The 26,607-nt window shown below is 39.7% G+C and overlaps 1 protein-coding gene across 8 annotated transcripts in view; it reads left to right on the top strand.

Moving 5' to 3' along the window:
- The window catches only part of GPAM (glycerol-3-phosphate acyltransferase, mitochondrial), a 69,005-nt gene that overhangs the window by 16,412 nt on the left and 25,986 nt on the right, over positions 1–26,607 (top strand). The window contains exons 1-8 of one of the 8 annotated variants that reach the window (XM_057531050.1): positions 10,032–10,177; positions 10,612–10,664; positions 11,152–11,231; positions 11,989–12,120; positions 13,613–13,735; positions 15,948–16,021; positions 18,370–18,483; positions 20,208–20,354. In XM_057531050.1, coding sequence (XP_057387033.1) covers positions 11,992–12,120; positions 13,613–13,735; positions 15,948–16,021; positions 18,370–18,483; positions 20,208–20,354 — 587 coding nt within the window. In that variant the 5' untranslated portion in view covers positions 10,032–10,177; positions 10,612–10,664; positions 11,152–11,231; positions 11,989–11,991. Of the gene's footprint in view, positions 1–10,022; positions 10,580–10,611; positions 10,665–11,151; positions 11,232–11,988; positions 12,121–13,612; positions 13,736–15,947; positions 16,022–18,369; positions 18,484–20,207; positions 20,355–26,607 lie in introns of those variants that run through there. The other 7 variants (XM_057531047.1, XM_007173083.3, XM_057531048.1 and 4 more) reach the window with 7 other exon arrangements.

A 26,607-nucleotide genomic window follows, 5' to 3' on the forward strand; every position in this document is an offset into this window, starting at 1 on the left:
GTAGAAAGCAGACATGAGGAGTCCGGGTAGTAAGCTGTTGTGCTGCCCAGGGAAGATGGTGGTGGCCTGGAATAAGACAGTTCAAGTAGAGAGGAAGATAAAAAGGTGATGAGTTTAAAGCTATCTAGAAGGTAAAATTGCCAGAAGTTAGCATTCGATTGGATGTGAGAAGAAGTTAAGAATGACTCCTAGGTTCCTGGTCTGCTAAGGACAGAGTGTGGAATGAGAGTGAAGGAGGGCTTTGAACCAGCAAAAGATGCCAAGAAAGAACATTCAGGTAGGTAGAAAGAAATCCAGCAGGACATGGGGTTGTGAGAGCTGAGGAGAGGCTTACACCCAGAGCTTGAACTTGCTCCACAAGCCATCAGTACGCAATAATCTGACATCAGGTTATACAACAGTGGAAGAAAGGTCCCGGGTAAGTCTGGGCATGAAGAATCTAGCCTACATTAGGATCCCTCTCCCAGAAGACAAGATGCTTTGTTTACCGTCAGCATCTCAGCTCCACAAACCATGTTGGATCATATGTTCCAAGAACCAACAGCGGTTTTCAGAGAAGTGGTCTTAAGCAATATTTAGGAAGAAAAGTTTTCCCTAAAAGACAATGTCTTCGGAGATGCAATTCTAGGCACAACAAGGACAAACTTTTGTGATGTCATATAGGGTAGTCTGGCCTGTTAGAGGCTCCTGAATCCCTTCATTCCAGATTGGGGCCTTTGCTTTATCCAGCCCAACCAGAAGGTTCACTGAGGTTGCTCTGATAGTCATTAGGGTTGTTCATAAATGTTTAGTTACCTTGTTTTGGGCACATGGTGGGATTACACCACCTCTTGCTTCACTCTCTTGCTTTATATGATGCTTTAGCTAATGAAATGGGAACAGACGTGATGTGTGGATTAAGAGCCAGTGCATGGTTCGCTATACTCTCTGGTCCCAGCCTCAGCAGTCAAGGAAGCAAGTGTCAAGATGGAGCCTCCCTTAGTGACCTTATAAGCAGAGCCCCTGTAATAACCTGCAGTGTCCATGTAGCATGGGCAAATAAACTTTGTTGTCTCAAGACTCTGAGACATTTGTTACTGAATCATAACCTAGCCCATCCTGACTGATACAGAGACGTTCTTCCCAGAACAAAGTAACCTTAATGGTTGATATGAGTTCCAAAGATTTTAGGACAAATTCTTCACTAGGATTCAAGCTCAAAGGAATAGGACCTCTCTTTTGTCTCCAGAGTCTATGCAAGAGGAGACTAACAACAATCATAATAATAGTTACTATCTAGTAAATCTCACCATGTGGCAGGCAATATGCTAATTATCTGTATACATTATTCCATTTTACCTTAAAATAACCCAGTAAGTGAACATTAGCAAATCCACTTTTAAAATGAGAGAATTTTGGGGCTCAGAGAGGTTAAATAACTTTCTCAGGGTCACACAGCTGGTAGATGGCAGACCATGATTGGAACCCAGGTTGTTGGGCTTCAAAGTCCTGTCACAACTCTCAGACATTCTGCTGGAAGGACTCAGGGTTAGTCCACTGATGTCCCAACTAGCAGCTCAGTTTTTAAGCCAACCATCTCTTAGTATCACTACCCTCAGCTCCTTCATGGAGTGGGGTTTAACATAAAGATAAGCTTTTCAGACCTGGGATCTGGTGGCCCAGTCCTAACTCCCAGGCTGTCACCTATGCTGGCTGAGTAACGCTATCAGTTCCATGTTTCGGCTCTAGAATCAGGTGGATCTGAATTCAAATAAGGGTTCTTCCACATACCAAATTCACCTAACCTCTCCCTGTGCCTCAGTTTTCCCATATGGAAAATCAGGGTAATAATAGTTCCTAGCTCATGGGGCTGCTGGGAGGATGGGCACCTTATTTGCCTATTTGCTCTCAGATTCAATCCCCATCCTTCTCTGCTCTACTCTATGTCTGGGGAGGGGTTGGGTGGGTGGGTGAGGTAGACCCCTGCAAATTCATTCCTTAGATTCCCCTGCAGTTTGCTTCAGCCAGTAGGAGGGCTGGCAGACGAGGCCAGAAAGAGGTAAAAGCCAGGGAGGGTATCCCCCCTCTTTCTCAGGGGGCATCTCCAGTGGTGGCAGCTCTGTGATTTCGGCTCCCCCTAGGCAGCCCCTCTCTCCTTGGTCCCAGCTGTTGCCTAGTGGCTCTGTTAGCACCTGGCTTTGTCACTCCAGCCCTAGGGAGGGTAGTGTTCTTCCATTGTTGCTAATCTCTAGGCTGCCTCACTATCCCCTTTTGTCCTTTCAGTTCTTCTAAGACCTTTCTAAGTAGAATTCTGTATTACAGTCCACTAGCGGCTGTCTGGCACAGGCTATTTTTCACACAGCACCATGCTTGATACAAAGGATTGCTTGAGATAATGCCTATGAAGTACTAGGACAGTGCCTGGCACATAGTAAGTGCCCAATAAGTCGTAGCTTACAAAATGTACTTACCTCTTGCCTAAGTTCTCTGAGGCCAGTTTGCAGCAGGTAGGCCCCTGCCTACATCATAGCTCCTGAATCAATGCCCATTTCTTCTCCTTCTGGGCTGTCCAGGTCCACAGACCTGGGTTTGTTTTGATGCATTCTTTTCTAATCTTTATAAGGTAAAGGGCATGTGGATTCTGCCACGACATTTATGACACGTCACCATTTTATTTCTAACTTTTCAAACTTCTTACTAAGGCTTAAAAAGCCCTGCTCTATCTGGCCCCTTCTGTCTTCCCAACCCCCCCCTCTGCCACATCCCCTTCACTCCCTCCAGCCCGCACTGGCCTTTGTTCACTTCTCTCTGCCAAGCTCTGTTCTCCTTCAGGGCTTTGGCAGGTATAGTTCCCCCTTTTTGGAAAGATCTTTCCTGGTCTCCTTTCATATCCTTCTCACACCCCAGACTCAAGGTAGCTGCTCCTCCCTTAGAGAGGCCCTTCCCATCACCTTATCTAATGTTGGTCACCTGTGTTACTCTCTGTGACAGATGCTGTTGGATCTTCATTGCAGTTTCCAAAACTTGTCATGATTTTATTTGTTTGCTTGCTTATTACTCTCCCTACTGTCTCCCTCCCAACATTCCGTAGGCCGTTAGACTATTAATTCCATGAGGGCAGCCTCAAGTGTGTATCCTCGGTGCCTGAAAAAGATGCTTGGCACAAAGCAGGCTCTCAGTCAATGTGTTATGAATGAATTGATGTTGAATTAATCTGTCTCCAAACTGCTCGTGTCAAGGGTCCCTAGAAGTCCAATGGTGATCAGTGTTGGGACTCCCCTCCTCTCCGTTTCCCTGGCACATGTGCTGTGAGCCAGAGGCCCTGGCTCTGTTCAGGCTGGCCCTCTTCACCACTGTTCCCTGCCTACACCCTGCACGGTGCGTGGAGCTCTGTTTTCCCAACGTGCTCAGACACCGCGACCTTCACCGAGGCTCCCAAGACTCTCACTTCTCTCCATAGTGCTTCCACCTTCACCCTCCTTCTGAAGATCTGCCACCTCTAGGGCCTACATTGGAGCCATCTCCAATCAGATCCATAAGCAGAGCCCTCCATCCTGAGCCCCTTCTCAGCACCTGGGCCTTCCTTGCCTCTACCCCCTCAGGGAACCTCTCCCTGTCACACAATCCAGCTTGATTCCACAGAGAAAGCGAAGGCCCGTTCAGGTTTTGTCTCCTCTGGTGACCAACGACAGTCAATAGTTTCCCATTTTTTTGTCTTTCAGTAACAAAAAGGCTGCTGATGGCAATGACTTAGCCTCTTTCAACAGAACCTCAGGACTTAAACCACAGAGCCTGGCTACACTCCTGGGAGAAGGAAAAGTAACTTTCCTTTTTAAGAATGAGCTAACAGTTGTAAACAAAAGAAATTGACTTGGAAGCTAATTTCTTAATTACCCAGCCCTAGCAGTTACTGATTCAGTGCCCTGCTTCCAACTCTAGAGCTGGTGCCCTGCCCTGAGGCCCTGCTTGTGGCTGAAAGCCTGGAACCCTACCTAGTTCCCACTGGCCTTGCCTCCTGGGGTGGGTGGATCAGCTTGGTCATGCAGCCCATACAGTAGAAGATGCCAAGCCAGCTCTCCCAGAAGCAAGACTGCCTCCTGCTTGGCTTATTTGAAGTTTGTGGCTTAATCTACTATGAAGCAGTTTTCAGTCAAATTGAAGTACCTGTTCTGTCACACACGTGGTAAAAGTGAGTCAGAGGGGATTCCATTCTCTTCTGGCCTAAGGTACGTTCTAAATGGCAAGCTCCAAGGTCACGTCCATTGCCATTCCCCCAGTGTGATATACTGGCAGGGACTATTTCTCAATGCTCTTTTTCTCCCATATGTTTGAGTTATTCTAGCAGCCGGAATAACTGTGCTTAAAAATTAAATATGAGTCAGGAATGCAATTTGTCCGTGAGTAACAGAAAAAGGATTTCAGTGGCTTAAAATCCAGAGGTGTGTGATTGGTAATGTGGGGTTTGGACATTAAATTACAGAGCAAATGGGGAGAAAAAGTGAAAAAGAAGCAGTGCCAGCTGTAACTGTTCCATTTTACTAGGAAAGAAACACTTCTCCAGAAATCCTCAAGTTTGATTTTCTCTTAGGTGTCATTGCCCAGAACTGGGTCATAAGACCGTCTTGGCTGCAGGGACAGTTAGAATATTAGAGAACAAGATTATCATAATTAACTCAGATACTTTGATTCACTCTTTTCTCGGGGTTGGGCAAGAGATCACTCTGAATAAAATCAGGCTTCTAATAGCCAGGAACCCGCAAGGAATGGATATTGGACAGACAGGTCTCACTGCCTGCCTCAAATCAACTGAGTTGCAGAAGCCACAGGCTACTGAACTTGATGCTGATTTTTGAATCTTTCGGGACACAATTATCAAACAGTTGTGTAAGTCTCCTAGGCTATCTTATCCTATGCTGCCTGGCAGGCAGTAGGTGTTCTATACATATTTATTAAATAAATGAATGAAGAAAACAAATCTAGAGGAAAGTAGATGATGAGAACAGCATAGATTCAGTAAGAGTAAGTCAGGCCAAACTTTATATCCTTTAAAAGTTTTTGATGGAGTAATTGTTGCATTTGAGATCAGGGCATGTCATAGATATTTTATCATTGGATTTCGGCAAGTCAGTTGACACTGTTCCTCATAATATTCTTGCAGAGAAAAAAAAGCATACGTCACAATTTGATGGATGTAGCTGAAGCAAAACTTAGAAGTTTATAGCACTAATATATTTGTATTAGAAAAGAAGACAGGTCTCAACTCAAATCACTGATCTCAGGGTGGTATTTCAAGGTGTTGAGTCCCAGCCTTTATAAGGGGTGTTTTCACCATCATTCAGTTCAAAATACCTTCTAATTTTCATTCTTATTTATTTATTCTTTAAACGGTGGTGTGTTTTCTTGTCTGTTTGTTTTTGTTTTTTAGAAGCGTGTTAGTTTCCTAATATTTGGGGATTTTCCAGATACCTCTAAGTTAATGATTTCTAATTTCCATTGTGGTCAGAGTAAGTTTTATGTGATTTGAATCCTTATAAATCTATTGAGACTTGTTTTATGGCAAGTTTTACCAAGACACATTCCGTATTCACTTGAAAAAATGATATTCTATCTATGGGTGTAGCGTTCTATAAATGTCAATTAGGCCAAGTTGGTTGATAGTATTGTACAAGCCTTGTATATCTTCACTGACTTTCTACCTACTTGCTCAGTTATGGAAAGAGAGGTGCTGAAATTGCTGTTTATAATCATGGATTTTTCTATTTCTCCTTGAAAGTCTGTCAGTTTTTGATTCATATATTTGGAAGCTTTGTACTAGATGCATAAATATTTAAAATTGTTTTTTCCCCTTGATGGATTGACTCCTTTATCATTATGAAATGATCCTCTTTATTTCTGGTAATATTCTTTGTATTGAAATCTACTTTGTATGATATTAATATAACCACCCATATTTCTTCTGATTATCGTTAGCATGATACATTGTTTTTCAATTGTTTAACTTATTTTTCTTTATATTTAAAGTGATTTTTTTTTCTTTTTATAGATGGCATACAGTTGGTTCTTGCTTTTTTCTCCAGTCTGACAATCTTTGCCTTTTAATTGGGGTGATTACTTATATGCATGAATTTAAATCTACCATCTTGCTATGTGTTTTTTCTTTATCAATCCATTTTTCTTTCCTTTCTCCTCATTTACTGCCTTCTTTTGGATTCGAGTGACTTTTTTTTTTTTTTAATGATTCTGCTTTATTTTCTTTGTTGATGTATTAGCTACAACTCTTTGTTTTACTTTTATGGCAGTTGTTTTAAGAGTTGGAGTATACATCTTTAACTTATCACAGTTTACCTTCAAGTATATTACACCACGTTATGCTTAGTATAAGAATATTACAACAACAGATACTTCCCCCTTTCTGGATGTTGTGCTGTCGTCATACATTTTATTTCTACATATATTATAACCCTTCCAAAATATTGTTTTTATTTTTGCATTAAGCTATTATCTTTTAAAAGAGTTTTAAAAGGGAAAAAATTATTTCCCTACAGATTTATGATTTCTTGAGCTCTTAATTCCTTTATGTAGATTCAAATTTCCATCTGGTTGTATTTTCTTTCTACCTGAAGGAGTTTCTTTTAACATTTCCTGTAGTGTCTGCTGGTGGTGAATTCTTTCAGCTTTTATGTGTCAGATATGTCTTTATTTTGTCTTGTGTTGGAAATACATGTTTGGGGAAAGAATCCTAAATTGACAGTTTTCTTTTTGAGTACTTTAAAGATGCTGCTTCACTATCTTCTCATTTGCATATTTCTGATGAGAAGTCTCCTGATATTCTTATCTTTGTTCCTCTGCACTGAAATGTGTCTTTTTTCCTCTGTTTTAAAGATTTTTCACTTTATCACTGGTTGTAAGCAATTTAATTGAGATGTTCTTTGGTATAGTTTTCTTCTTCTTTCTACTTAGAGTTTGTTGAGCTTCTTGGATTTGTGAGTTTATAGTTTTAATCAAATATGGGAAGTTTTCAGCCATTATTTTTTCAAATATGTATTTCTTATATTTCTCCTTTTCTTCAGGGATGCCAATTGCATATATATTAAGCTCACTGATACTCTGTTCATTTTTATTTTCAGGCTTTACTTTTTTCTCTTTGTGTTTCATTTTGGATAGTTTCTATTGCAATATTTTCTGGTTCTTTAATTTTTTTTTTCCAGTAACGTCTAACTTGCTGTTCATCCTGTACAAGTGATGTGTGCATGTGTGTGTGTTAAAAATCTCAGACAATGGTTTTATAATATCTAGATGTTTGATTTGGGTCTTTTTTAAGTTTTTCACATCTCTACTTAACTCAATCTTTTCTCTACTTTCTTGGACTTACAGAATATAGTTGTAAGTATTTTTTAGTGTCCTTATTTACCAATTCTATCATCTCTGTCATTTCTGGGACTCCTTCAATTAATTAACTTTTCTCCTCATTGTGGTTCATTCTTTCCTGCTTCCTTTTGCATCCCTGATGATTTTTGATTGGAAGATAACACTGTGAATTTTACGTTGTTGGGTGCTAGATATTTTTGATATCCTTTAAGTATTCTTGTACTTTGTTTTGGGATGTTTTGTTCTTGTCAAGTTTGATCCTTTGGGGGCTGCCTTTTAAGATTTGTTAGGTAGGACCGGAGAAGTTTTACTCTAAGGTTAATTTTACCCCACTACTGAGGCAAGACTTTTTGAGTTGCGAGTTATGGGATTTTCCGGTCTGGGGGCCAGGATCAGGCCTTATTCCTGGTCCCATATGTTCACTGGTTATGTTTTCACTCTGTCTTGTGGGAACAGGCACACCTCTCTGGTACTCTACTCCCAATTCCAGCTGTTTTGGCCTTCCTGGTCTCCCAGTTCTAGCTCCTCAACTCAGAAAGTCTGCCTAGCTCTTCCTGGATTACCCCTGTCTGCACTATAGCCTGGCAACTCTTTCTAGGCAGTAGGCTGAGGCAATCATAGTGCTTAACCTCATTCATTTCCTTTCCCTTAAGGACCACTGTCCTGCACTGCTTCCTGTTTTATATATTTTGCTTTTTTTTTTTCTTTTATTGTTGTTGTCATCTTAGCAGGAGAGTAAATTCAGTCCTTCAGTCCTTGTTGCTCCACCTTGGCTGACTAGATTGGATCTGGATTACTATAAATTATTGTGGTTCTGTTGATAAAAGACTGCCAAGGGTGTCACTTGCTTCCAAAACAGTTCTCATTTAGTAATCTGTGCACTGCAATCCACATCTCCTCCAAGTACTGTAAACTCTTGTGCAATGGGTGTTGCAGAAGAGTTGCCTACAAATGAAGTTTATATAAGAACCTAATTTTCCCCTCTGGCTTACATTTTAATTCCTGTGGTGCTCTACTTCATTTCTCATTACTTTCTCTTTAACAGTGACTTCAAATCCTGTGACTTTCCTCTATTTCCTCCCCTCCTTTTCTTTTTCTTTCTTTCTTTCTTTTTTTTAAATGTCAGGAGTCAGTAATCTGTACACAAATTTCATGATATTTTTGGGATGAGAATTCATCTTAGTCTAGTCATCATAGGCCTTAAATACTTAGGTGTGTGCTTGGAGCTAAGGTGTGTGAGGGGGGGTTGAATTAAGACAGGGTCCTTGACTTCAAGAAGCTCAAAATCTTTTTTTAAATGAATAACGATTCCTGCTGTTTTGAATTGTTTTGGGATGGATTTATAAACAGAAGTAGCAAGTGCAAGAGAAAGAACTCTTGTTTTACTTCTTGTTCCTTAGCTTCAACAAGTAGTTGCTGTGTTTACTGTTATGTATTTACTATAACAAAGTATCATAGTGTTACCTAAGAAACAGGCATTGGGACTTCCCTGGCGGTCCAGTGGTTAAGACTTCGCCTTCCAACGCAGGGGGTGTGGGTTGGATCCCTGGTGGGGGAGCTAAGATCCCATGTGCCTTGTGGCCCTAAACCCAAAATGTAAAACAGAAGCGATACTGTAACAAATTTAGTAAAGACTTAAATGACAGTGTGTTTATGGAGGGCTGGAGACATTAGGGAAAGAGCTTGGAGTCCTAGTTCAACACAGAACTTGTCAAATTTAGCTGAGAGAGGTGTGAGCACAGTTAGGAGTATAAGGGCCCAGGTCTTGACAAGGGACAATGGGAAAGGCTGAAGCAGGGGCTCTTGATGGAGAACAGTGGGAAAAGCAGAGGCCTCTCTGTGGAAGCCTTAGATGCCCCGCTCAGGCATTTGGACTGTGGGAGCTGTGGATGGTTTCTGATGGATGGACATGGGCAGAGACTGTTTGGAAGAGAGGGTTGGGGTTCATGTGTGCAGAGGAGATGACTGGTGGCAGAAGTGTGAGAGCAGGGATTATGGCTTAACGATCTTTGTACCATCTGCTAGTTCATAGTTAATTTTTGTTGCTTAAGTGCATGTAAAAGGTTATCTTTTCCCTTCTAAACTGCTAATCTCTTGATAACCACTGGCCTTGTCAACGGCACAACAAATACTATGAAAGAAACTCTTTGTGCCCCTTGTTAATTTGTTTCAAGGACCAAAGGCAGAGAAATTTGGACTCGGGCTCATCCAAGCCTTATTTATTTCTCTTTTAATTCCTTATATTCTTCCTTTAGGGAAAAGGCACTCAGCCACTGTTTGGAAAACTACACAACAGGGTCATTCCCAATGCCTACCTCCCTCATGCCCAATAAATTCTGCAGAGTCTTACAAATCTCATAAAAAGACGGCCCACGTGCAGGCCCCCAGGAGAGCCGGGCGGAGATACAAACTTCCAGAGGAACAGCGTTCACACAACGCAGACACACATGCACCCACACTCACGTGACTCAGCGCCCAGGCAGAATCACCGCGCGTTTAGGCAGCACACGCCGTACCTGGCCACACAGACACACTTGCGGGCACACCTTCTACTCTCGGACCTGTCCCCAGTGCACAAGGCCACGAGCCGCCCGGAGCCCCGGCCGCTGGCCCCTGGCCCCAGCCCTGGCCCTCCCGGAACTGGCTGGCTCTCGGCTGCGCTCGTCACCCCGGGCGCCGGTTGCGTCATCAGGGCGCGACGTTGCAGCAGCGCCGGCGGAGGCTTGAAGTGCGGGCAGCTGCAGAGGTGAAGCCGGCGGAGCCGAGGGTGCGAGCGGCCAGGGCGGGAGCGGGCTGCGGGAGGCTGCTCGCGCCGGGAGCGCCGGGACAGGTGCGTGGGCGCCCTCTCACCGGGCCCGGCGCAACTCCAGCAAGCTGCCGGGCGGTCCGCTCCCCCCAGCCCTCTCCCTCGAGCTCCCGGGTTCCCCCTGAGAGATGGGCCCGGCTCGTGCCGGCGTGGGGGGTCGGGCTTTTTCTCTCCCCGGGAGACCGGGCTGCGGCAGGCTTCCCCTGGGCGAGAGGGAAGTCCCTGTGGGCTCAGTCGCCCGCGCACCCGAAGGGCACGTGTAGTCATTGGCTTTGGCGTTGAGGCAGCAAGCGTGCTCTGGGAGCAGCTGGTGCTGGGGACAGTCCGTTGACAGATGACCACTGATTGAACTGAGCACTCACTGTGCGTCAGACACTGTGCCAGGCGTCTTAGGGGTATTATCGAGTCCTCCCAGCAACCCAGGAGGTAAGATTTATCATATCATGCCCATTTTCCAGATGGGGAAACCAAGGCATGGAAGTTAACCAACTCGTCCAAAGTCACACAGATGGTAAGCAGGGGGGATTCGAACTCGGATCTGTTTGGCTTCAGAGCTGGCCCTCCTGTCTCTGTCGCTTTTAAAACCCACAGTTGGCTCCCCTCAGCCCACAGCCTGGCGCCTCCAGGATTCTCTTTTTTTTGGGGGGGGGGTACTTTTCAACCTTGGACAAAGGTGGGGAGGGAGGGGTGAAGCGTGGACTTCCTATTGGCACAAGACTGTTTCCCCCTCTCGTCCTGCCCTCATCACAGGGGCCAGAAGAGTCTTCATTTTCCCAGGCAGCAGCCGGCTCCGCCGGTTGTAGCTACATTCTGCACCTGAAACTGATAGCTGAGTTTTATTTTATAATACAGCAGAGCTTTCATGCCAGGTGCATTGCTTTACTATTCCCTCCCCTTGCCTATTATGGTAGATTGTTACTCATAAAATTGTTTAAGAATGTGTATAGTCATGCTGAGTATAACAGTTACCACTGTAAACCCACATGGGGATTGTAAAGAAATCAGAATCTGCCCTCCAAGGAACACTGTTAACCTGGACATGACCTTTCAAGGTTTTAAAGGACGAATTTAAGGCCAGGTGAGAAATAGTCAAAAGCTAAAATAATTTGAGAATTATGTTAGAAAATTCTTATATTTTAAGTTAATATCTATTTTCTTTAGCAGTTCACGGTTAGTGAACATTTTTTCTTAGGGTAGGGAGAGGCTTATTGAAAAGATATGAAAACTTATAAATCAGATATTTTAGAACAGTGTACTTTTGTCTTAGAGCTTTGTAGATGTATTAAAAGTGCAAACATCATTTCATTTAAGGCAGCACAAGAAAATTAAGAGCTTAATTCAGTTGAAGTGGGAAACTTGAGAGGTGCCCTCATTACCTTTACCCGTTTTACATTGCATAGTGTGTATGACTAAAAATTCCCAGCACATAATTTTTCAAAATTATCTACTTGTGTGCATACATGTAACTTATATTTAATTTAATAAATGCGTATCTTCATACTTCCAGGAACTATTCAATTACACAGATGAAATAATTATTTGTCACATACCTGAAATCAGCTGTTATTTACCCTCGTGAATTCATAGCTGTTTTGCTCATGAAGTCTAAAGATACGAATGTTGTTGTTGTTGTTGTTGTTTTTTAAATCAGGATGGCCTGGGTTCATATATACACATCAGAGTCCTTTTTTACGCATTGACTAAACATGGGGAAGTCCTCCATAGTTCATTTGACATCCTCTCATGGGGCAAAATAATATAGAAATCAGAATTTTGAGTTCTAGTATTTGCTCTCTGGATCCCTCATTAACTTATATGGTATACATTTTTTATAGCGCATGATTTGGGAGTTAATGCTTTGTGACATGGATGAATCTGCACTGACCCTTGGCACAATAGATGTTGCTTATTTGCCAAATTCATCTGAATACAGTATTGGTCGATGTAAGCATGCAAGCGAGGAATGGGTAAGTTTAAGATACAGGTTAAAAGCGTTCAGCCTAAAGATGTTCATTTCAGCGTGTATGAAGGTGGAAACATTGGAAGCAACATAAATTCAAATAGAGGTTAATAGCTACAGAAACTACCTCCAGCTGTTAGAAGATTTGTTTATGAAGTCTATTTTAAAATTCTTATGGTATTATTGGGAAGAGAAAACTGGGTAGGAAATTTAAGTACAGTGATTATGTTAAAAAGCAAAACAGTTTTGCATAGGAAAAAAAACCTATTTTTTTTTAAATTTTTTAATTTATTATTTATGTATTATTTTTATTTTTGGCTGTGTTGGGTCTTCGTTTCTGTGTGAGGGCTTTCTCCAGTTGCGGCGAGTGGGGGCCACTCTTAATCGCGGTGCGCGGGCCTCTCACTATCGCGGCCTCTCTTGTTGCGGAGCACAGGCTTCAGACGCTCAGGCTCAGTAGTTGTGGCTCACGCGCCCAGCTGCTCCGCGGCATGTGGGATCTTCCCAGACCAGGGCTTGAACCCGTGTCCCCTGCATTGGCAGGCAGATTCTCAACCACTGCGCCACCAGGGAAGCCCCGAAAAAAAACCTATTAGTTGTTTTGGGTGGTGTAATTATAAAGAGAATTTTTTTTCTTTTCGTATCTGTTTTCCATAATTATATTTCACAAGTGTGAATTTTGTAATGGAAATAAACTTTATTTCAAAAATTGAAAATAGATTTTAGTATGAATCTCAATCCAAAGGGCATGCTTTTTTTTTTTTTTCTTTGTATTGTTTTCCCTATGTCAATATAACATGGCATGTTTTAAATGTTTCTTGGACACTATCTGCTTTAGATAAAAAATGATGTTGGAGTTTTGGGTGGTTTTTTTGGTTTATTTTTGAGAATGTGATATCAGTGGGATTTGAGCAACTGATGAACTCAAAGTTAAGAGAAAATTATTTAAAACAGAAGAGCAGAGTTTGACCCTAATTGGATAGTATGGCTATAATTTCAATTCCAGACTTTAAACTCTCTTTTTAGGATAAAGGAATATTATATAAGTTTACCTTGTTTTTCATTTAAAGTAAAATATTTTAAGCTATATTGTAACAACTTGTTTACTCTCTAAGTAAGGCCTTTGTAGTTCTTTTATGGGAGTGTGTGATTTAAGAGGGAGTGAGGTGAATTGTTAGCATAGGGCCCCAGGAGTCTGACTTTATTCCTTCTGCTACTGTCAGAAGGCTAGCTGACCTTTTATAACTTAGTTTTTAAACCTTTGAATGCTGCGTTGAGTGTCGCCAGCTATTGCTATTCTTAGGTGCTCAATTTTTGCTTATGTTCCAAATGTTGGTCATAGAGGGAGCACCTTGAATGAAAAATCACTCTGAGAAACACATGCCACCAAAAAGAAAATATGTCAGAAGTTTCTCTTCTATCTGAAATAGCTTAGAGATCAAGTGGACAAGTATAATTTTCTTGTCATTCACACACTATTTTTCCTTAATATTTATTAGGGTGAGTGTGTTTTCAGACCGACTGTCTTCAGATCTGCAACCTTGAAGTGGAAAGAAAGTCTAATGAGCCGGAAAAGGCCCTTTGTAGGAAGATGTTGTTATTCCTGTACTCCCCAGAGCTGGGTAAGAATGCTACCTTTATTACCTTTGTTGACCTTTAATAAACAGAGTGAAACATGTGACATAGATTTCCCACTTAGTGTGAATTTTATTATTGTGTAGTCTTAATGGACTTAATGCATTTTTAGAACTTAGACCCATCTTTATAAACCAAATATTCCAAGTAAAGATGTTGGCTCAGTTTTTCTTTCCATTCATTTATTCAATGAATATTGGTCTAATAGTTGATGCCAGGCTATATTTTGTTTTGTGTTTTCATTTTAGTATGACTTTAGAGGGAGAGTAGATCTTACTTTAAGATAACCCTTCCAAAGAGTTGGTGGGAACCTTCATGTAACTTCAAGATGTTGAAATTTAGCACTGAAAGTTAAAATCCTAGCAAGATGAATGAGAGAGAGAGAGAGAGAGCGAGAGAGCACGCACACACGAGCGTGAGCAGGACAGAATAAGAAATTAAAGCTGCGGCTTTGCCCTTTTGCTCAGTGTCTGTTCCTGCGGTGGAGGGGGGGGGGAGGGGGTTTCGGTTGACTCTGTGGTAGTGAAGGATGGTCACTAGAATGTTACGATGAAGGTTTAAGAAAGAGTGTGCATGGGCTCATTGTTTGTATTTGATGAAAAAACACAAGCCATGCAAAATCTTCCACATTAGAGTGTAGTGTTTGAGAAGAGTCGATTGGATGAGAAGTATGCTTCTGAGGGCATTTTGCCAGAGGGATGAGTTAGCACAGGAATGTAGACTCTAATGTGGCTGTGTTCTAAGGCAGTAGAGTTACCTTTTAAAACGTATACCTGGATGGTAAGCTCTGTCTGGGATGGGCCAGTTATCAGGACATTTAAGTGCCATTTATTAACCCTGCCATTTATAGAAGTTGCTTATAACCTGTGTGAATAGCTAACGGTGCTGTGAGAATTTTCCACTCAGGGTTGGCTTGGCAGAAAGTCTTGTATAAGGAATTTACTAATCTGAGAGAGATTTGTGTGATACCCAAGCAGTTTATGTTAAATATTCAGGTCTGCTCAAGAATATCTTGATAGAAATATTGTTCCTCTTAAATCACAAGTGCCTTGTTGCAAGAATATGGTGGAGGTGAAGGATCATGAACATTTCTAGTCTAGGAGTAAGGCCAGTTCAGATTAATAGGCCAGTAGAAATAAAGATTTAAATAGATCATGTGGCTTTTCTTTTTAGATCTAGCATCTCATCTAATTCTAATTTTGAATGCTTAAAAGATCAAAACAATACCTTAACTCTAATGTGTTCTTCAGTCAGAAGAGAGTGTAAGAAATTATTTGGTGGTGGTGATGGTCTGGGGTGGAGATAGGTGAGTAGTATAACAGATAATTGATTTTTGCCTAAATATAGTACCTGATAGAGCTAAGCTTGATCTTATATTCTTCCATGGCATGTTTTTCTAAAATAATTTTTGTTTGACAGTATTTTTGTAGTAATTTTTTGACATTTGCTACTTTTTCTATGAAATCCTATTTTCCTTTTCTCTAAGGAGATATCACTTAAGTATTTTGATGTCTTTTGTTGAGGGTACATTGTGCTTTCTCAGCATTTATTTGTGGAAAGTTTACCTTTTTGCCCACATTGTTAAAGTTATGGCCTTTCTCTTTTTAGCAGAGCTATTTCTGGATTATCTTTCAAGATTACCTGTAAAGAGGGTGACCTTTAGCCATATGTTTTCTCATTAAGTGGACAGTCATTTTAGGGGAATAGAAAGACCACACTCTTTGAAGCAAGATCTGGGATTGAATCCTAAACTTCTGCAAGCCTCAGTTTTCCTATCTATAAAATGGGGATAATAATTCTTATGTGTCAGGATTATTGGGAGATTTAGTAATCTCACAATAACTACATGGTACTTAGCATAGTATTTTTGTATTTTGAAAACACTGAAATCTCCAGTATTCCTGTCAGTGACTTAAGCCATCTCTGGCTTTAACTCTTTTCGGCTGGGGGTGGGGAGTAGGGCAGGGAAGTGAGAGGCAGTATTTCCTTTGCAAGGTGCTGAGGATTAGTTTTGAGTTTGTGACCTTCTTTGAAGGCTAAAAAGTAGTTTTCAATAAAACATTTTTCTTCATCTCAGATTTTTGAAGCAATGCCTTACTTTATGCTTGAATTATAAAAGTCCTCAAGAACTAGTAATGTGAGTCCTTCACCAGCAATCCAGTCGTATATTTATGTCTATGTTTATTTTGTTTTATGTAGGATAAATTTTTCAACCCCAGTATCCCGTCTTTGGGTTTGCGGAATGTTATTTATATCAATGAAACTCACACAAGGTAAAAAGACATTTCCTATACTTCTAATGCATGTCAAGAGAAAAATTCCACAATAACCAGTTAACACACTTTAAGATGAATCTCTTTATTCTATTTATTTTTTTTAGAGTTAATAAGATATTAACTTCTGACACAAAAGGCTTTATCTAAAAATTGGAACCTGAGAAGACCTATTGCTATTTTCTGCTGTAATTATATAATATTTTCATGAGTGTGTAGATATCACTTCTGGCTTTCTTTAACTTATTCAGATATTGATGTTGCAGCTGAAATGTGCCAAAATGTGACAGAGATTTGTGTGAGGAGAGGTGTAGGTTTGAATGTCTTATGATCTATTACTATTTTATACCTCAAAGAAAGTGTAACTTTTTGAAATCTGCCTAATCTACAGAGTTTTGGAAGATATTTTTCTCTATTGAGCAAATGTTCTTTGATTTATTATTAGCTTAAGACTTTTCTTAGAATTCTTACTTCCAAATTCCAGGCATATGGGGATGGGCTATTAGGCATCAGAGTGGGAGAAAAGAGGCTTTGTTCTAAGTGCATTTAGGCTACGGGATAAGGAAGGAGGGGGAATGTCTGCGAGACAAGAGAGAAACGGCGGCTAAAAATGCTACCAGTCCTTATAATTCTAAGAGTAAATGCCTGGAGTAGGTAAGTAGTAGGCTCAGGTGATGAGAAATACATGAAATTCCATTAAAAAACTGATCCAAGAAGTTAAATACTTAAATTTTAAGTCTTTCTGATTTTACTACTCATATTTTGATGATAATATTATAAGTGAGCATGATAATACTTGGGTATATATTAAGTTTTTCTTAAAAAATAGAACTAAAGTCAAGGGATGTGTTTTTTCCAATTTCCATGCTACCCTTTCTTCTCTCTCTCTCTTGCTCTCAAGTTTAAAGGAAAGAGGAGAAATTTTTTTTTCCTTTGGTTGACATGGTTAAGATCCTAAGCAAAAGGATCCATTGAGTCTTTTCTTTACGTAAGTAGATATTTTACATACAAAACCGAGGAGTTCATTTGTGGTCCTCAGTTGGAGGCAGTTAAGAAAAAAAAGCATATGAGATACACATACACACACACACACTTTTTAGCGTATGTTGTATTGACCAGGCAGTGTGGAACTATTCAGTGTAATAAGCTACCTGTGCAAGTGAGTTGGCTATTTAGCTCTTCTGTGTGTTGCATGAAGCATAGCCTAAACATTTTTACACACACACACACACACACACACACACACACACACACACAGCTTTCAGTCCATTGTGAAGGGATTTCATCAAGAGTTTGGACTTTGTACATTCCAGTAATAATTTTTAAAATGTTCACTGATAGAAGAGTTTAGAATTAAACACTTAACATATTGGGCTAAGTTTTCAGAGAAATGAGACAAAGGAAAGGAGGCAGAAAAAGAATGTCAGGAAGGAGAGATGAAGGAACATGTGATTCATAAACAGTTCTCCCTCAAATTACTTTTCCTCAATTGAAGGCTTTTTGGATCTTTCCAGAATTAATTTATAATTGAAATCTTCTACCATCTATATGCATATCATTATGGAGGAAATGATAATGAGGCATTATATAATCATTACAAATGGTTTCAGATCATCACATAATGAAAGTTTGTAGCATTCTTATTCTAGATCCCTGTCCTTAACCCCCATCCAGATAACACATAGTCACTGTCACTGATGGGAGTATGTCCTATTCCTTAGGTCTGCTGAATGTGTTTTTAAAAAAAGCCAAAAAAAAAAAAAAAGCCACCCAAACAGTAAGAACTTCTGGCTTCATAAGCCCAGAGTACAAATATTCAGACCACTGTCTAGTTTCCTTGACTTCTCTCAACTGATCAGCTTTGTCAATTCAATTTGACAGTCAGTGATCACCTTAGAAGAATTACTGTAATGACAACAAAAGAATTAGCCCTTCATGGTAGGAAAAGACTCCCAAATTATTTTTTATGGCCCGTAGCTATAGATACAAGCTATATAGCTTATATATAAAGCATTCAACATATTTGGTTTTTCAAATCGTATTAAAGTAAGATGCTTTTATTTTTGTTTTTATATTTGGATTATTAGTTTGCGGAGTAACACTATTCAAGCATTAATACATAAATTCCAAGTTTAAGTTTTAGCTGAGAGTACATGAAGGAAATTAGAAATAAAACTGCATAGCATCCTGAACTACTTACTGAGGAGAATTTGCTACAGGAGAACCCTAAATCTCTGGAATAGATGAAATGAGGATTTGTTTTTACAGGAGGGGAACCTGTATAGTTTAAGCAGCTTGCTTTAGGTATTCCTAGAGTACTTCTCTGCTAAATCATTTTCACGTTGCAGGCATCGAGGATGGCTGGCAAGACGTCTTTCTTACGTGCTTTTCGTTCAAGAGCGAGATGTCCATAAAGGCATGTTTGCCACCAACGTGACTGAAAACGTACTGAACAGCAGTAGGTAAGGGTGGGACGTTGCTGTAAAGGGGAAATGTAGGAATGGGCGGTGGGCGTGGGGAAGTAATTTCCTTTATCAACCTTTAGTTTCTCTGGGACTCTGTCTCAAGAGGTGTTTGTGTTTCCAAACGTTCAATGTTCACGCTCCAGAAGGAAGCAAGGAAAGGCAAGAGAACAGATGGTTTTGGTGCCATGTGGGAATAGCAGTCTTGTTTTATGCATTAATAATTGAATGGGCTTCCAATAAATGAAAGGCGAGTTGGAGTTCAGATATGCACATATTTCCAGAGTTCTCTGTTAAGTGTTCTGTAATATGAATGTTTGGGACAATGCATTTCCTATTTTAGAGCCAGAAGAGAAGCGAGTTTGATATTTCTGTCAAATAATTGTTAAGTACCCAGGCACAAATTCTTGTATTAGAAAGTCATTATTAGAAATTTTAAGAGAGTGAGATAACTGTCCTTGCCCTCAGAGGATCTTGCTTAAAAATGGGAGAGACTGACTTGAACTCAAAAGGATTGGGGAAATCGTTATGAAGCTCAGCCATTAGACTATGGGAGTTTGGGTGAAGGTTGGTTTCTATTCCACCTCATTGTTGTGGCCCATGTTAGACACCTACCTGGATTTGGGAAGCTGGAGACCAGAGTGGATTGAAAGATGCTTAGAAATGCAAGCCCAGTGGTATGGTTGTTAAGGGCTGAACAGTAGCGGCACATAGTAGGTACTTTTATATTTATTGAAAAAATGAGTGAATAGTTGATAATGGAGATATAATAATTACATGAATTACTTGTGAAAACATTCCTGGCTGTATTGAAATAAATGCTATTCATGGAATAGACTTAGGGATGGTGCATAAGTGTCGTGTGGAGTTGATCTTTTTGTAGTAACGAATGATGGGGCTCTGTGGAGTTTTGCTGTACACTAGTCTAAAATCAGCAACAGTGGGAGAAAAAAACAATTATTTGAAACTCCCTTGGATGATTATATATTCTGTTTTCTAGGTAAAGCCCCTCGAGTATGTTTCATTCCATCCAGATATTTTGAGTAATAACTAGGATGTTAGAAGTGATGTAAGGAGGTTTAAACCTCATTCATTCTTCCCTAAGTCATGTGGAAGATTTACAAGACTGGGTTAAATCTTCCCTTTTAGCTTACTGCTTACTGGTCCGTGCTGTTTAAATCTAGAGCTGTGCCTTTTTAAAATTACTGGTTTGATTTGGAAAATACTTGTAAATATTTATGTCCACCTTTGATCCCTCCTAGAGAGTTTTACAAATAGTTCCACTAATAAGCCACAATGTGAATAATAAGTTTGGTCTCCAAAAGAAAAATCACACATTACTTTGGCAGTGGGCTTGGGATACCTCTGAATTATATGCCTAAAGGGATAATCTTCCTTTTCTTCCTTTCTGCCAGAGTGTAACTTTGTGTCCCTCACAGCATAACAGGAACATTCAAATTCACATAGTTGCTACCCAGTGAATTTGAATTAAATTTTTAAATCTGCCTTCCAGCTTCCTCAGGAATTCATTGATTTAGGAATATAATATCCTTAATGTTTAATAGACAGCCAAGGAAAGCACTTCTAACTTGAGCTTATTTCTTGTGTTATCACATAAAAGAGAAAGTATATTTTGTTTTGTGATTTATAGCTGTAGTTTAGAAAATAATACAGAATGTAGCATAGAGCCAGTTACATTGTCTGTCTTTCCATTTTGAAATCAGAGTACAGGAGGCAATTGCAGAAGTGGCTGCTGAATTAAACCCTGATGGTTCTGCTCAGCAGCAATCAAAAGCTGTCAATAAAGTGAAAAAGAAAGCCAGAAGGATCCTTCAAGAAATGGTTGCCACTGTCTCACCGGCACTGATCAGGTATAAAAGGCAAAGCAGAAAACTTTCAGCAAGAGTCATCCTGTTTTGAGCAGACAGGACTGAACCGTTGGACTTTCCTAGCACAACGCTCTTGGTCCAAAAGAGGTTTTAGCGTATTCTGATGTTAAAAACCAACTCCTCTTTTTATTCTTATTTAACTGTCATGAGAAGTAGCACTTGGGAGGCTTCAAGGTGCCTTCATCTCTGTCAGCTGTTAGCAGCCATTGTATTACTGCTGACATCTTCTAGACTAGTTGTGAGCTGGGTTTCACACGCCCGTGTCTTTTTGTTTCCTTTCAGTTTTATTGAGATATAACTGACATACAGCCCTGTATAAATTGAAGGTGTACAGCGTAATGAGTTGACTTCCATACGTCATGAAATGATGACCACAATGAGTTTACTGAACATCCATCATCTCATATAGATACAAAGTCAAAGATATAGAATGAAATTTTTTTCCTTGTGGTGAGAACTCTTAGGATTTACTCTTAACAATTTTCATATATAACATACAGCAGTGTTCATTATATTTATCGTGTTGTATGTTACATCCCTAGCACTTATTTATCTTATAACTGGAAGTCTGTATCTTTTGACTACCTTCATCCAATTCCCCCTCCCCCCACCACCCCTGGTAACCACAAATCTGATCTCTTTCTCTGAGTTTGTTAGTTTTGGAAGTATAATTGATCTATAACACTGTGTTAGTTCCCGTTATATGACATAGTGATTCAATATTTCTGTACATTTCAAAATGATCACCACTATAAGTTTAGTTATGATCTGTCAACATACAAAGATATTACATAGTTATTAACTGTATTCCCCACACTACATTTCATACTTGTGCCTCATTTATTTTACAACTGAAGTTTGTACCTCTTAATCTCCCTCACCTATTTCTTACATCCCCACCTGCCTCTCCTCTAGCAACCACCTGTTTTTTTTCTGTATCTATAACTCTGTTTTATTATGTTGTTTTGATTTTTAGATTCCACACATAAGTGAAATCATACAGTATTTGTCTTTCTCTGTCTGACTTTTTTCACTTGGCATAATGTCCTCTAGGTCCACCCATGTTGTCACAAATGGCAAAATTTCATTCCTTTTTTATAGCTGAGTAATATTCCATTGTGTGTTTTTGGGTGTATGTGTGTACATACCACATCTTCTTTATCCATTCATCTATTGATGGGCACTTAGGTTGCTTCCATATCTTAGCTATTATAAATAATGCTGCAGTGAACATAGGGGTGCATATATAGCTTCTAATTAGTGTTTTCATTTTCTTCAGATAAATACCCAGGAGTGGAATTGTTGCATTATATGGTAGTTGTATTTTTAATTTTTTGAGGAATCTCCATATTGTTTTCCATAGTGGCTACCCCAATGTACATTCTCACCAACAGTGTACAAGGGTTCCCTTTCCTCTACATTCTCCCCAACACTTGTTATTTGTTGTCTTTTTGATAATAGCCATTCTGACAGGGGTGAGGTCATATCTCATTGTGGTTTTTTTTTGAATTTTATTTTATTTATTTTTTATACAGCAGGTTCTTTTTTTTTTTTTTTTTTTAAAGATTTATTGATTGATTGATTGATTGCTATGTTGGGTCTTCGTTTCTGTGCTAGGGCCTTCTCCAGTTGCGGCAAGTGGGGGCCACTCTTCATCGCGGTGCGCGGGCCTCTCACTATTGTGGCCTCTCCCGCCACGGAGCACAGGCTCCAGACACGCAGGCTCAGTAGCTGTGGCTCACGGGCCTAGCCGCTCCGCGGCATGCGGGATCCTCCCAGACCAGGGCTCGAACCCGTGTCCCCTGCATTAGCAGGCAGACTCAACCACTGCGCCACCAGGGAAGCCCAGCAGGTTCTTATAGTTATCCATTTTATACATATTAGTATATACATGTTAATCCCAATCTCCCAATTCATCCCCCCCCCAACTCCCCCCACCACTTTCCCTTCTTGGTGTCCATACGTTTTTTCTCTATATCTGTGTCTCAATTTCTGCCCTGCAGACCAGTTCATCTGTACCATTTTTCTAGGTTCCACATATATGCGTTAATATATGATATTTGTTTTTCTCCTTCTGACTTACTTCACTCGGTATGACAGTCTCTAGATCCATCCATGTCTCTACAAATGACCCAATTTCATTCATTTTTATGGCTGAGTAATATTCCATTGTATATATGTACCACATCTTCTTTATCCATTCGTCTGTCGATGGGCATTTAGGTTACTTCCATTTCCTGGCTATTGTAAATAGTGCTTCAGTTAACATTGGGATGCATGTGTCTTTTTGAATTATGGTTTTCTCTGAGTATATGCCCAGTAGTGGGATTGCTGTGTTACATGGCATACCGTTCTCCATAGTGTTATATGGCATATTGTTCTCCATAGTGGCTGTATCAATATACATTCTCACCAACAGTGCAAGAGGGTTCCCTTTTCTCCACACCCTCTCCAGCATTTGTTGTTTGTAGATTTTCTAATGATGCCCATTCTAACTGGTGTGAGGTGATACCTCATTGTAGTTTTGATTTGCATTTCTCTAATAATTAGTGATGTTGACCAGCTTTTCATGTGCTTCTTGGCCATCTGTATGCTCTCTTTGGAGAAATGTCTATTTTGGTCTTCTGCCCATTTTTGGATTGGGTTGTTTTTTTTTTTAATTTTATTTATTTATTTATTTATTTATGGCTGTGTTGGGTCTTCATTTCTGTGCAAGGGCTTTCTCTAGTTGTGGCAAGCGAGGGCCACTCTTCATCGCGGTGCGCGGGCCTCTCACTGTTGTGGCCTCTTTTGTTGCGGAGCACAGGCTCCAGACGCGCAGGCTCAGTAATTGTGGCTCACGGGCCCAGTTGCTCCACGGCATGTGGGATCTTCCCAGACCAGGGCTCGAACCCGTGTCCCCTGCATTGGCAGGCAGATTCTCAACCACTGCGCCACCAGGGAAGCCCTGTTTTTTTTTTTTTAATATTGAGCTGCATGAGCTGTTTATATATTTTGAAGATTAATCCTTTGTTCGTTGATTCGTTTGCAAATATTTTCTCCCGTTTTGAGGGTTGTCTTTTCATCTTGTTTGTAGTTTCCTTTGCTGTGCAAAAACTTTTAAGTTTCATTAGGTCCCATTTGTTTATTTTTGTTTTTATTTCCATTTCTCTAGGAGGTGGGTCAAAAAGGATCTGGCTGTGATTTATGTCGAAGAGTGTTATTCCTATGTTTTCCTCTAAGAGTTTTATAGTGTCTGGTCTTACATTTAGGTCTCTAATCTATTTTGAATTTATTTTTGTGTATGGTGTTAGGGAGTATTCTATTTTCATTCTTTTCCATGTAGCTATCCAGTTTTCCTAGCCCCACTTATTGAAGAGACTGTCTTTTCTCCATTGTATATCTTTGCCTCCTTTGTCATAGATTAGTTGACCATAGGTGTGTGGGTTTATCTCTGGGCTTTCTGTCCTGTTCCATTGATCTATATTTCTGTTTTTGTGCCAGGACCATACTGTCTTGATTACTGTAGCTCTGTAGTATAGTCTGAAGTCCGGGAGCCTGATTCCTCCAGCTCTGTTTTTTTTCCCTCAAGACTGCTTTGGCTATTCGGGGTCCTTTGTGCCTCCATACAAATCTTAAGATTTTTTGTTCTGGTTCTGTAAAAAATGCCATTGGTAATTTGGTAGGGATTGCACTGAATCTGTGGATTGCTTTGGATACTATAGTCATTTTCACAATATTGATTCTTCCAATCCAAGAACATGGTATATCTCTCCATCTGTTTGTATCATCTTTAATTTCTTTCAGCAGTGTCTTATAGTTTTCTGCATACAGGTCTTTTGTCTCCCTAGGTAGGTTTATTCCTAGGTATTTTATTCTCTTTGTTGCAGTGGTAAATGGGAGTGTTTCCTTAATTTCTCTTCCAGGTTTTTCATCATTAGTGTATAGGAATGCAAGAGATTTCTGTGCATTAATTTTGTATCCTGCAACTTTACCAAATTCATTGATTAGCTCTAGTAGTTTTCTGGTGGCATCTTTAGGATTCTCTATGTATAGTATGTCGTCTGCAGACAGTGACAGTTTTACTTCTTCTTTTCCTATTTGGATTCCTTTTATTTCTTTTTCTTCTTTGATTGCTGTGGCTAGGACTTCCAAAACTATGTTGAATAATAGTGGCGAGAGTGGACATCCTTGTCTTATTCCTGATCTTAGAGGAAATGCTTTCAGCTTTTCACCATTGAGAATGATGTTTGCTGTGGACTTGTCGTATACGGCCTTTATTATGTGGAGGTAGGTTCCCTCTATGCCCACTTTCTGAGAGTTTTTATCATAAATGGGTGTTGAATTTTGTCAAAAGCTTTTTCTGCATCTATTGAGATGATCATATGGTTTTTCTTCTTCAATTTGTTAATATGGTGTATCACATTGATTGATTTGCATATATTGAAGAATCCTTGCATCCCTGGGATAAATCCCACTTAATCATGGTGTATGATCCTTTTAATGTGTTGTTGGATTCTGTTTGCTAGTATTTTGTTGAGGATTTTTGCGTCTATATTCATCAGTGATATTGGTCTGTAATTTTCTTTTTTTGTAGTATCTTTGTCTGGTTTTGGTATCAGGGTGATGGTGGCCTCATAGAATGAGTTTGGGAGTGTTCCTTCCTCTGCAACTTTTTGGAAGAGTTTGAGAAGGATGGGTGTTGGCTCTTCCCTAAATGTTTGATAGAATTCACCTGTGAAGCCATCTGGTCCTGGACTTTTGTTTGTTGGAAGATTTTTAATCACAGTTTCAATTTCATTACTTGTGATTGGTCTGTTCACATTTTCTATTTCTTCCTGGTTCAGTCTTGGAAGGTTATACCTTTCTAAGAATTTGTCCATTTCTTCCAGGTTGTCCATTTTATTGGCATAGAGTTGCTTGTAGCAGTCTCTTAGGATACTTTGTATTTCTGCAGTGTCTGTTGTAACTTCTCCTTTTACATTTCTAATTTTATTGATTTGAGTCCTCTCCCTCTGTTTCTTGATGAGTCTGGCTAATGGTTTATCAATTTTGTTTATCTTCTCAAAGAACCAGCTTTTAGTTTTATTGATCTTTGCTATTGTTTTCTTTGTTTCTGTTTCATTTATTTCGGCTCTGATGTTTATGATTTCTTTCCTTCTACTAACTTTGGGTTTTGTTTGTTCTTCTTTCTCTAGTTCCTTTAGGTGTAAGGTTAGGTTGTTTATTTGAGATGTTTTTTGTTTCTTGAGGTAGGATTGTATTGCTATAAACTTCCCTCTTAGAACTGCTTTTGCTGCATCCCATAAGTTTTGGATCGTCATGTTTTCATTGTCATTTGTCTCTAGGTATTTTTTTATTTCCTTAGTGATCTCTTGGTTATTTAGTAACATATTGTTTAGCCTCCATGTGTTGGTGTTTTTTACATTTTTTTCCCTGTAATTGATTTCTAATCTCATAACGTTGTGGTCAGAAAAGATGCTTGATATGATTTCAGTTTTCTTATGTTTACTGAGGCTTGATTTGTGACCCAAGGTGTGATCTAAACTGGAAGATGTTCCATGCGCACTTGAGAAGAAAGTGTAATCTGCTGTTTTTGAATGGAATGTCCTATAAATATCAATTAAATCTACTTGGTCTATTGTGGCATTTAAAGCTTGTGTTTCCTTCTTAATTTTCTGTTTGGATGATCTGTCCATTGGTGTAAGTGAGGTGTTAAAGTCCCCCACTATTATTGTGTTACTGTTGATTTCCTCTTTTACAGCTGTTAGCAGTTGCCTTATGTATTGAGGTGCTCCTATGTTGGGTGCATATATATTTATAATTGTTATATATTCTTCTTGGATTGATCCCTTGATCATTATGTAGTGTCCTTCCTTGTCTCTTGTAACATTCTTTATTTTAAAGTCTATTTTATCTGATGAGTACTGCTACTCCAGCTTTCTTTTGATTTCCATTTGCATGGAATATCTTTTTCCATCCCCTCACTTTCAGTCTGTATGTGTCCCTAGGTCTGAAGTGGGTCTCTTGTAGACAGCATATATATGGGTCTTGTTTTTCTATCCATTCAGTGAGCCTGTGTCTTTTGGTTGAAGCATTTAATCCGTTTATGTTTAAGGTAATCATCTATATGTATGTTCCTATTATCATTTTCTTAATTGTTTTGGGTTTGTTTTTGTAGGTTCTTTTCTTCTCTTGTGTTTCCCACTTAGAGAAGTTCCTTTAGCATTTGTTGTAGAGCTGGTTTGGTGGTGCT

This window comes from Balaenoptera acutorostrata, chromosome 16, assembly GCF_949987535.1.
Source record: "Balaenoptera acutorostrata chromosome 16, mBalAcu1.1, whole genome shotgun sequence".
Taxonomy (NCBI): domain Eukaryota; kingdom Metazoa; phylum Chordata; class Mammalia; order Artiodactyla; family Balaenopteridae; genus Balaenoptera; species Balaenoptera acutorostrata.